Source organism: Saimiri boliviensis, chromosome 4 (genome assembly GCF_048565385.1).
Source record: "Saimiri boliviensis isolate mSaiBol1 chromosome 4, mSaiBol1.pri, whole genome shotgun sequence".
In the NCBI taxonomy this organism is placed as follows: Eukaryota; Metazoa; Chordata; class Mammalia; order Primates; family Cebidae; genus Saimiri; species Saimiri boliviensis.
The window spans coordinates 58208370-58220596 of record NC_133452.1 but is presented as its reverse complement, the minus strand read 5'-3'; the positions used below and the strand labels follow the sequence as shown (position 1 = coordinate 58220596).

General features: G+C 35.9%; 1 protein-coding gene across 7 annotated transcripts in view; it reads right to left on the bottom strand.

The window, feature by feature from the left end:
• Window positions 1–12227, bottom strand: part of REV3L (REV3 like, DNA directed polymerase zeta catalytic subunit) — a 180175-nt gene that overhangs the window by 42777 nt on the left and 125171 nt on the right. For all 7 annotated transcript variants that reach the window (XM_074397598.1, XM_074397594.1, XM_039464970.2 and 4 more), the window contains 2 exons: window positions 7835–7950; window positions 4600–4718 (listed from right to left, as the gene is read on the bottom strand). In XM_074397598.1, coding sequence (XP_074253699.1) covers window positions 4600–4718; window positions 7835–7950 — 235 coding nt within the window. The remainder of the gene's footprint in view (window positions 1–4599; window positions 4719–7834; window positions 7951–12227) is intronic.

Genomic DNA, 12227 nt, shown 5'->3' with positions numbered 1-12227 from the left:
AATTACATTAGTTACTAAACCCCACTACACAGGCATTATAGAGCCACTCAATTTCATTCCAAAAGTAAGATTAAAACGTGAGAAATGTTTCCCCATCTTCAAAATATGTAAGTGAAAGCTGTGTTAATGGGTAAAAAATCCTGTTAAAGGGCCCAAATTAATAAATATGTACTTCCAGCTAGATGATTTCTCTGAAATATCTGCAAGACAAAAGCAATCTAGACAATGGCAGGTATTTCAATGCAAAATGGAATTAAGGAACTAGCAGTCTCCATTCTTAGGTCAGTTTGGGATTCTGAGAAATAGCTCAAACAGCACTTTACATTTTTATATTACATTGTAATTTTAAATTACTTTCTTTTCCACTCCTGTGATCCAGGAGGTACAAAACAGGGACTGAATGTTAATCTTATCTCAGTGCAGTGACTCAAACTGGTCTTACTTTATCTATAATTTCTGTCAATCTTCAGAACAACAGAACTATAACGTAGCACATTTCACAGTGTGTGTATTTGTATGTGTATACATATAAACAGATGCCCCTCATGGGTTGTAAAAAGGTAGAGAGAAATAGAATAAGGAAAAAGGCCATGGGATTAAATAAGGAAGGATAATAAAATCATTAACAGCATGAAAACCCATATGGAAAGCAGTAAATAACAGAATAGTTCTACTAAAAGTCAAGTTAGGAATATGGAAATGTCTCAGCATGCAGATAAAGAGGATGAAAAGATGAAAATGAGAAAAGAGAAGATGTGGGAAAGAGAACAGAATGGTAACATATAATTAGGTTCCTAAAGGAAAGCCTAATATGGAGACAGGAGCAATAACCAAAGATACAATTAGTTGGACCTTAGTTTTCTCCTCTGCAGCACTACATTCCAGAGGTGAATGGCACTATATCTACTTGAATTTTAAAGGAAAAAGACTATTGTTATTTATGTGGGAAGAAAACAAAGATACTCCTTGACTCCTTAAACTCCTCTTCTCTAATAATTTTGTTCTCCATCCTACCTAAGCTACCCGCTCTATTATCATTAGATAATCATACCCGGATCTATTATTACCAATAACTGTATTCCCTCCAAAATCACATGCATCCCATTCTCTGACCATCATCTCCTTTGCTTCCAGCTTACTCCCCTTGATGCTTTGATGTCTCTGCTCCTTATTTAGCTTAAATTTCATAGCCAATTATGGTAATCATTCCACTACATGTGCCCTTCATTCCCTTGTCCCTCTCCTGCTGCTACTGCTGCAGCTTCTTTTTTTTTTTTTTTTTTTAAAGCAAATCCACAATCCTTTGTGTGTTATGGTCAAATGTAACTTGCATTTGTGAATTTGAACATAGCTGGTGGGTATCACTTTAATTTCCTAACACAAATCTCAAATGGGCTCTTAATGTGATGCAGTGTTAACATTTTCTCTCAAATTCTCCTAATAACCATTTCAAACGCATCTCTCTTCAAACCCCAAAGCCTCTCCACAATTCTCGGTTTCAGCTAAGAACAGTAATTCCTATTTTACTGAGATGATGAATCACAAGGAAGTTCTCTTGTGATTTATCTTCTCAGTAAAATAGGAGCATCTCTACCTACCATATCTCTACCTACCAACATCCATACCCATATATTCTGCCTTCCTGTCTGTTTCAAAAGGAACCTGCTATGCTCTTACTTTATCTAAACCCAGGCCCCTCAACCAGTGCACCAGCGATGGCATTCAGTAAATATTTGTTGAATTGAATCAAGTCTGTTTTCAACCCCACTTGGCAAATTCTTGAAAAGCCTAGATTGAGTTGATATCCAGAAGGCCTCTAAGTATAAATGTCTGGGGAAGAGCCATTTATTGTCATTTAAGCAGTCAACAAATATCTAATAAGCATTACTATTTAAGAGGTGTTTTGTTTGTCACTACAAATTTAAGGGCCAAAGGAAACTGCAAGAATTCTATGTTCAAAGTAAAAGTAAGAGAAAGAAATCTAGTACCTACATATTAAAAAACAAAATTTATTATTATTACGTTAAGAGATGGGTTCCTTCCTTATCTCCCAGGCTAGAGTGCAGTGGCTATTCACAGGCATAATTAAACAGTACACTGCAGCCTCGAATTCCTCCTGCCTGAGCCTCCTATGTAGCTGGAACTACATGTGTGTGTTACTGCACCCAGCTCCAGATTTTAAAAAATACGTAAGTTATCCAGCTCATAACTTTCTTATGGTTGTTTCCCATATTTACATAAAGATCCTAGATGTTATATATTCATCCTAAATGAGAGAAGACATTTGATCCTCAATTTTCAGTGAGGACTAGAGAAGGCCCTGAACTTTGAAAAAATATTTATTCTGCAATTTGTGATTTTAAGCTACTACTGAATTTGCTACTATTGCCTTTTAGATATACAGGGATAAAAAGACCTCTGAAACTAGGATTCAGTAATTTACTTTTCTGTTTATACACTTACTGTATGTGTTCATCTCAGCCAACATCAGACTATAGTTTAAAATATATAATGAGGTCAGGGCTGTGGCTCATACCTATAATCCCAGCACTTTAGGAGGCAGGCAGATCACTTGAGGTTAAGAGTCCAGCCTGTCCAACAAGGTAAAACCCCATCTCTACTAAAAATACACAAATTAGCCAGGTGTGGGGGCCTGTAATCCCAGCTACTTGGCAGAAGAATCACTTGAGTCCAGGAGGTGGAGGTTGCAGTGGGCCAAGATTGCACCACTGCACTCTACCCTGGGTGACAGAGAGAGAATCCATCTCAAAAATAAAATAAATAAATAAAAATATATAATGAAATATACACACCAAATACACCACAATCTCTGTATCTCCCATATCCTATGCTGTATCACTAGAAGTTACTTTAAATCACTGGGGACTCTCATACTCTTCCATTATTTTAAGAACAACGCAACAAGATAAAATTATTCTCAAGCATATCCATGTTGTATATTGCATAGGGCATGCTTAGAAAGTCAAATGTTTTATATAAATCCAAAGAGCCAAGAAAATAATAGCGAATAATAAGTATACAATAGAAAGTGTCTAATGAGAAAGTAGTTTTGAAGAGCAGAAGCAATTGAAGAATGAGCTTTCTTTTAAATATAAACATTTTAGCTGGTATTATTCAAAGTCTAAAATCTAAGAATAGACCAATTTACAGTAGGCATCTTTTTGTTTTGCTTTTTTTTGAGATAGGTTCTAGCTCTGTTGCCCAGACTGGAGCGTGGTGGTATAATCTCAGTTCACTGCAACCCCTGCCTCTTAAGTTCAAGTGATCCTTCTACCTCAGCCTTCCAAGTAGCTGGGACTACAGGCACATGCCACCATGCCTGGCTAATTTGTAGTTTTTGGTAGAGACAGGGGTTTTGCCATGTTGCCCAGGCTAGTCTCAAACTCCCGGGCTCAAGTGACCTGTGCTCCTTGGCCTCCCAAAGTGCTGGAATTACAGGTATGAGCCACTGTGCCCAGCCTAATTGTTTATCTTATTTTTAACAGACAGGGTCTCCCTATGTTTCCCAGGATGGTCTTGATGGAACTCCTGGCCTCAAGCTATCTGCTCCTGTCTCACCCTCCCAAAGAGCTGTGATCACAAGTGTGAACCACCATGTATGGTGTTTTTACATTTCAAATAAGAGAAATCAGGTAATTTGAAGGAGGCAAATATTATCCAGGAAAATCCTATGATCTTACTTTTTTTGTGAAATAATTATTTTTCTAAGTGGATGCAAATTAATAGGATAGTTTGTTGAAATTACTCTACTAAAAATCCTTATCTGAGCCCCTAAAGCCGTAATTATTTCAAAGTACTGTCGCTTTAATTTATCTTATTAATCTGACCCAATATTTAAATGTACTTCTCTTGAGAAGCTCCTTCCTATTTCTAGCCTAAATTTTTCTTACTATAACAAATCAACAAGGCCATGCTGAATTCAGCTGGCCTTAAGTGCAAAAATAATTTAAGTGAAAAAAATGGTGAAATTAGACAATATTCAACATGTACAACACAATATTTTATTTTATTTTGAAATAGGATCTCACTCTGTCGCCCAGGCTTGAGTGCAGTGGCATGTTCATGGCTCACTACAACCTTGGCTGCCTGAGCTCAAGTGATTCTTCCATCTCAGCCTCCCAAGTAGCTTGGACCATGGGTGTGGTACCACCACATCCAGTTATTTTTTTTTTTTTTTAGTTATTATTTGTAGAGATGGAGTCTTGTCATGTTGTTCAGGCTGGTCTAGCACTCCTGGGCTCAAGGGATGCCCCTGCCTGGGCCTCCCAAAGTGCTGAGTGCTCCCAGGTGTGAGCACTTCACCTGGCCCCAGTGTTTTATTATAGCTACAGACCTTTCTAGCTATTGCTACCTTAGACACAAAGAAAAAAAAATTAAAATTCACTTAAAACATCAAGGACTAATACCTCTGTAGCTTTGCATTTTAGAAAGTACTATTTTAACTCTACTTAAGTATAACAAAAATAATTGACAAATGCATATGCTACACAGTAAATTTTACTGATACTCTATAATAATTAAATCACCATACTGACAGAATATCTTATTTCCAAACAAAATTTTAGATAAAGCACCTACCTCATTTCTCATGATTCTCCAAAGATTTAGTGTGATTCGGCCAACAATATTTATCTCACTCATTGTATATGATCCATACTCATCTCTTTCAGCTGCAAATCTATTCTCAATTTTGTCTTCTACAGAAATGAAAACAGATTGTATCAGGGCTCACAGAAAACAAAAATCATGCCAAGGAAAATGAAAACAAACATTAAGAACATAGCTGGGTGCGGTGGCTCACACCTGTAATCTCAGCACTTTGGGAGGCCGACATGGGCGTGTCAAGAGATCGAGACCATCCTGGCCAACAAGGTGAAACCTTGTGTCTACTAAAAAATACAAAAATTAGCTGGGTGTGGTGGTGCACACTTGTAGTCCCAGCTACTTGGGAGGCTGAAGCAGGAGAATTGCTTGAACCTAGTGGGTGGAGATTGCACTGAGCTGAGATTGCGCCATTGCATTCCAGCCTGGTGCCTGGCGACAGACAGAGCAAGACTCTGTCTCAAAAAAAAAAAAAAAAAAAAAAAAATTAAATATGAAATAGAATTCACAATGTATGAAAAAATTTTCTCTAATAAATATACCTGAAATCTCTCCCTCCCTCCTTCTTTCTATATTTAAATAAGAAACCCTTTTTTCTTTAAATTTGGCAATTTTTGGCACTACCTTTTTTTTTTTTTTGAAAAAGAGACAACTCACTGTGTTGCACAGGTTGAGTGCAGTGGCTTCCACAGGTGCAATCATAGCACACTGCAACCTCAAACTCCTGGCCACAAGCAATCCTCCTGCCTCGCCTGCTCAAATAGCTGGGACTACAGGTGTATCACGCCTGGCCTGATGCTACCTTTATAAACACCTAATGCTCACATTTCTTTGGTTTTAGCATGAGAAAGGTCCACAGTTAATCCGGTCATTTCTTGGGAAAAAACTGGTGCAATTTTTAAACTAAACATTCTCTGAAAATTTGTTGACATCATGTTCATATTCAGGATGAAATTCTCTTGAATGCATATGAAGAACTAAATTAAGAGTTACTCATAGCAAATAGAGTTCTGAGTCTAGTCTCTTAAGAGATGAATTTTACCTAGAATATAAATTAACATGTGTCTCTCCTATATAACACTAAGTGTATGTGAATGTTGTTAGAGATTCCAGAATAATAAAAATATTTACTATATTACATGTTGATTATATTCTAAGAATTTTATCATTATTTCTTTTTTTTTTTTTTTGAGATGGAGTTTCACTCTTGTTACCCAGGCTGGAGTGCAATGGCGCAATCTCGGCTCACCGCAACCTCTGCCTCCTGGGTTCAGACAATTCTCCTGCCTCAGCCTTCTGAGTAGCTGGGATTACAGGCACGCGCCACCATGCCCAGCTAATTTTTTGTATTTTTAGTAGAGATGGGGTTTCACCATGTTGACCAGGATGGTCTCAACCTCTTGACCTCGTGATCCACCCGCCTCGGCCTCCCAAAATGCTGGGATTACAGGCGTGAGCCACCGCGCCCGGCCTTCATTATTTCTTTTAATACAAACATTATTTCCTTTATTTTAACACAACCTCTTATGAAGTTAGTATAATTTTCTTTTTGTATGACAGAAAATTCTACTTAGCAATGTTATATCTTGTCCAAAATCTTACAGTAAGAGAATTAGTATTCTGAAATAGGATTATCTGAATCCAAAGACCATGTACAACCACCCACCCGATTCTCTTTATTTTAAAGAGATAACATTTAAAAGTTTGTTTTTCATTTAGCAAACAATATAACATATACTCTGGTACTGTTCTAAGTTCTTCACAATCACCCTAAGAAATAAGTTCCATTATCCCTATATTATGGATGAATAAACTGAGGCAAGGATATTTAAAACCTATCCCAAAAAAGATTTTGCAACAAAAAGATATACCACTATTCCTGTCATGCAAAGGACACACAAGCTACACAAAAGTTCATGTAATGAGAAGCTAAACTTAAAGCATCTCTGCCCCTTGCTCCCCACTTTTTTTTTAAGACAGTCTTGTTCTACTGCCCAAGCTGAGGTGCAGTGGTGCAATCACCAGTCTTGAACTCTTGGACTCAAGTGATCATCTCACCTCAGTATCCCAAGTATCTAGGACTACAGGCACAAGCTATCACACCTGGCTAATTTGTGTGTGTGTGTGTGTGTGTGTGTGTGTGTGTGTGTGTGTGTGTGTGTGTGTAGAAAAGGGGCTTCACTTTGTTGCCTAGTTTTGAACTCCAGGGATCAAGCAATCCTAAAGTGCTGGGATTACAGGCATGATCAAGCAATCCTAAAGTGTTGGGATTACAGGCATGAGCCACTGCACATGACCTTTTTATTCCAATTTTTTGTAAAGCTAAAAAAATTTACTGTTATGAATCTTCCAGTTTCAACTTTTCCCAAAGTATACATTACTTTGTTTTAGTTAGACTTGTGGGAACCCTTTGAAACAAATTTATTAAAAATCCTATGTTTATAAAGAAAACATAATTTTAAAAAGTACATTATAAACTGTAAATAATTTTGTTGTGAATATTATTACTCCCTTTTTATTTTTATTTTTTTTACCCTGTTGGCCAGACTGGTCTTGAACTCCTGACCTCAGATGATCTGCTCGCCTTGGCCTCCCAGCGTGCTGGGATTATAAGCGTGAGCCACTGTACCCGGCCTATTACTCCCTTTTTCCATCGGAATGAAACTTTGGGGAATGGGCTTCAAAACTTCTGCAATATTTTTAGCCTGATATTCAAATAAAAATCAACGATTAATTAATTATTAGTGTTCTTCAACCCACCCGTCCTTCTTCACCAACAAAATGGATTTAAAAAAAAAAAAATAGAACCAGACCAACAATAAAATTATGGTACAAGTCAAAGTAATACTATGCGGCTTCATAATAATTATGAAGACTATTTCATAATACAGAAAAATATGTGTGGCAAGACATTAGATGAAGGAAGTGTAATAGAAATGGAACATATGGTGTAATTATTTTAAAACCTCTACATATGTATTATGAAAAGTGACTGAAAGGAAAACTCAACAACTATACTAACAGTATATATAGCAGTGAGACTAGAACATTTTTAAATTTTTTCTACAATGGAGTTATGCTATATCTAAAACTAACGCAATTTAATACTAAAAAATTGAACTAGAACATTAGTACTCTTTAATATCTTGTCTTTATTTCCTTTACAATTTTCTCTGTAGTTGAATGACAAAACATTCACAATGATATATACCTGGCACCCGAGAGATCATCTGACATAAGTCAACACTTAAAGCGGCAGCCCTTTGTAAGAGGTAACCCCAGGAATGCATCTGAATCTCATATCCTAGTAGAATATCAGGATCATACCTACAAAAGGAATGAAAAAGTTTAATAGGTACCATACATTTGAACCTTTAACCAGAATAATTCTTTCTTCATCACAGAAAGTATGAAAATAAAAAGCTATATTCTCTAATGGTTCCCAGATGGAGAAGGGATGATACAATGGTACCTATTGAGTTTTTATACAGAAGGGATGGATGGTTAGGAGTGTTTGATTTGAAGCTACTTATTTATTTACTTTTTTGAGATGGAGTCTCACTCTGTCATCCAGGCTGGACTGCAGTGGCACGATCTTAGTTCACTGCAACCTCTGCTTCCTGGCTTCAAACTATTCTCCTGCTTCAGCCTCCTGAGTAGCTGGGAATACAGGTGCCCACAACCACACCTGGCTAATTTTTTATATTTTTAGTAGAGACAAGGTTTCACCATGTTGGTCAGGTTGATCTCAAACTCCTGAACTCCAGTGCTCTGCCTGCCTCAGCCTCCCAAAGTGCTGGGGTTATAGGTGATTTGAAGCTACTTTTGTAAAGTTGGCATAGTTTTTACTTAGACTGCGTATTTGTTCGATACAAGTGGGAAAAGAGGTTGATGGAAATTGGGGTGGGGAGAAGGCCATTACCACTGAAGTGTATGAGTAAGGGTACAAGTGAGAATATAATGTGGGTAAGGTAAGGTGAAATGTGAGGATGTGTGTGAGTATGATATTTTGAAAAAGATCCCCAGGTCATTCTGTTGCCACTTCTCTACCCTTCTAATCTATACTGCCCTTAAACAGTTTTAATGGCGAGAAAGAAAATAAAAATGCCTTCCTTTTCTCACTAATTTTAGTAATGACTTGGTTCTCACACAAAATAAGGCTTAAGTAATGACAAGTTTGTCCTTTAAATTTAAAAGGACAGTGATTCAATTTAATGGAAGAATGAAGTATTAAGAGATTAAGGTGGGGAAGGTAAACATCAGAATCTAAAAGAAAAATGTGCTCCTCATTGTCAGAGCTGCACTAGCAAAACTGAACCTGCATCCAATGCAGAAGGAGCCTCTTTATGGCTTCTCTTAGAACCTCCATGCTGTGACCACCATAGAGAAATATTTAGCTATAAATAAATATGAAAAATTATTTTGAGCAGAAAATTATGTGGGGGAGAAAGGAACTATTTATAGTCATAAGTTTTAACAGCAAAAACTACAGTAAGTAGCTCTATCAATTAGTAGCATTATCATGTTCTTTATAAAAGCCAAAAGGCCAAGTGAAACATCACAAAAATTTAAATCGTTGAGTTTTACATAACTACTCATAAAACACTAAATTGATGTGCAGACTGTCCAATTTATAGCAATTAATATTCTAAGCATCAGCCAATGTCTACAGTATTAGACTACAACTATTTACTGATATAAGCTATCTATGGCTACTCTGCAAGTCTGGCATAACAATGAATCATCACCAGATCACCAGATCTGCTCTTAGAACCAATATGCTAATATTTTATCATAATTTCATAGTTATCTTCTAAAAGTGGGTATTGAATGGCTTTCATTTTTATTTAGTCAGCACAAATTGGAATGTCAAAAGAAATGTTTTCTGATTTTTAATTCTGGAGTGTTTAAGTGGCTGATGTCAAAAGAACTAGGTTCAAACTTCTGCAACAGTGTACTTTTACATTTTCCTATTCCTTAAAGGCCCTACTAAAGTACATTTTGTAGTATAAATTTTAATATCTGGTGATCTGTTCATGATCCATGGTTATACCAGAGACTTGCTGAGCAGCCCTCAAACTTGTTAGGAGAACAAGGTAATAAACATATTAGTTATATGCTTTTCTCTATACAAACAGAGTTGACATTTCTGAGAAAATGGCTTAATTTAATGAACAGCTACTGATGCAAGGCAATAAGCAACAACGGCATGAATATCCAGAAAGGAAGTCCAGAAAGATCCCAGGGCACTCAAGGAAAGAGAAATATCCCAATACTCTTTTGGTTTAGTCTTCCAACATAATACCCAAACCCTTAACCAAAACATTTGTTGATTCTGACTTCATCTCTTTCATTAAACTCTTCTTAGTCCAAAGATGGACTATCTACTTGTCCAGCGTATCTCCCTTTAAAACTAACTGTAATGAATGGCTACATTTGAGACTTGGGGCAGAAGTATCAAGTGGCTCTAAGGATGATCAGGGGTTGCAGATTTGAAGAATCCTCATACGCACACAACAGAACCCACACACTTGACTGCTAACTACTAAAAGTGGCTCAGAACAGGCATTACAATGTGGCCACAGTTGATTCTGATCTTGAAGGGAAGAATGTGAAAGACTCCTGGAGTTCCTATCACATGGTTACCCATCAGATATCACATAGTTATATATCACATAGTTAAAACAATTACAACATGAAGAGGATGCTAGATGATTACATAGCCCTTCTGTTTTAAATGTTATAAAGACAGTTCTAATTTTTTCATCTGAATCTCATTTATGCAACATCTTGTTATTGTAAGAAATATTATTCCCATCAGCTGTTTGTTCTGTTGCGGTATCTAATGGAGTTGGTTAAGTATACGACTTTAAAAAAAAAAAAAATATATATATATATATATATATTATTTCTATATAATATATAAATAATATATATATATTATTTCTATATACTATATATGTATTTATATATATTTTTATATATATACATTTATATATATGTATTGAAAATAACTTTGTCTCAATTAAAAAGCTATTTTTATTAACTGCTACAGCTCAGAAATGACTGCTGAAAAAAGTTACCCTGCACTTCTCTTCTTAGATTTATTTCACAGATTTTGTCCCTTTACAAGAAATGTAAAGTTGTTTTAGGCACATTTTTCAGATGTATTACATATATTTATTCTTTGACCTAAAAGCTGTTTAGTCTTAAGAGACTCTTTAAAGCTAATAAAACATCTATTCTCAAGTTCAAAAGCCAAAGGATCCCATTTCTCTTCTCTAAAAACATTTGGAGACAACAACAAGGTCTTCATGACTTTTCTTCAATTTCTAGTGGGCTTTATTCATTCCATCGGGTTTCTAAAAGTTACAGAAAGAACAAGGTTGGGCAGATGGGATTAGTGGTGAAAACAACCCAAAACTGTGGATAAAACAGAAGCAGAAGAAATAGGAAAATGGTTTCATTTGCTTATGTAGAAAAAACTGCTTCACAGTATTTTAAGTAACTCACCACCATCTATACACATGGGAGATAAGGGTACTCTATTAGAGGCAAGGGGCAGGGAGGTGAAGGAATTCTGAGGTTAAATGGATATGATGTAATGTAAATGTAACAGTATGTAAGGAAGAGGAAAAGGGAAGAATCATAATTTATATTTAAGTTAGGGAGACTGGGCAAAGCAAAGTTAATAGTCCAAGGAAATACAGAAAGAGAAAAATGATTGTTAACAAGATTATAGATTTGGTTTTATTTAATATAACTTTATATAACTTTTTGTGTTTGCCACTTGAGGAAGTAAATATTAAACATGGAAAAATAAAGATATATTTTTTCATTTTTATAGTAGTACCTAGCACTGCCCCTTATACACAGTTAACATTTAGGTACTCAGTATGTAACAGACATGAGTTTAAGAATTTTATGTGCATTATCTACCCATTTTACAGATTAGGAAAACAAAGCTGAGAGAGTTTAGCAACTTATTCAAGACAAAAACACAGGGCTGGCTGACTCCAAAGGCTGTACTGAGTAGGTACATAACAAATAGGGTGAAAGAATGAAATAATCTTTTTGCAGGGTTGCTTGGATTAATATATAAAAAACACTATGGAATTGAAAAGTTGACATTTAAGCATTTTTCTTTTTATGACAGTTTTGTTTACCCCATTTTCCTTAATTACTAGTATAATTCATCTTATGGACATTTAAGGAAGTTATATTTGTAAATGACTGACAAAATTCTCAATGTTGGCCGGTAATCCTGTTGTTGAGAATATACCTAACAAGGAAAAGGCAAGCATACCAAGCCCAGGGACATTACTGGACATGTGCTGGTACACAAAATAGTATTGACTGAAACGCTTACATATTTCCTTTTCTGAGTTGCTTGCAGAAATAAAAGAAGTGTGGATACTGGAAGGATGTGACATGTTGATGACAACTTCAGTGAGAAGATAAAAGGTAGGACTGACAATGACAAGACTCAAATGAATGGGAATCTATCTAGTCACCAGTGCTATAAATAGTAAAAATACTTCCCTCTTTTTTCCTTCATAGAGTCATGAGTAGTAGCATACTATGTTTGATGCCCTGTCATTGAA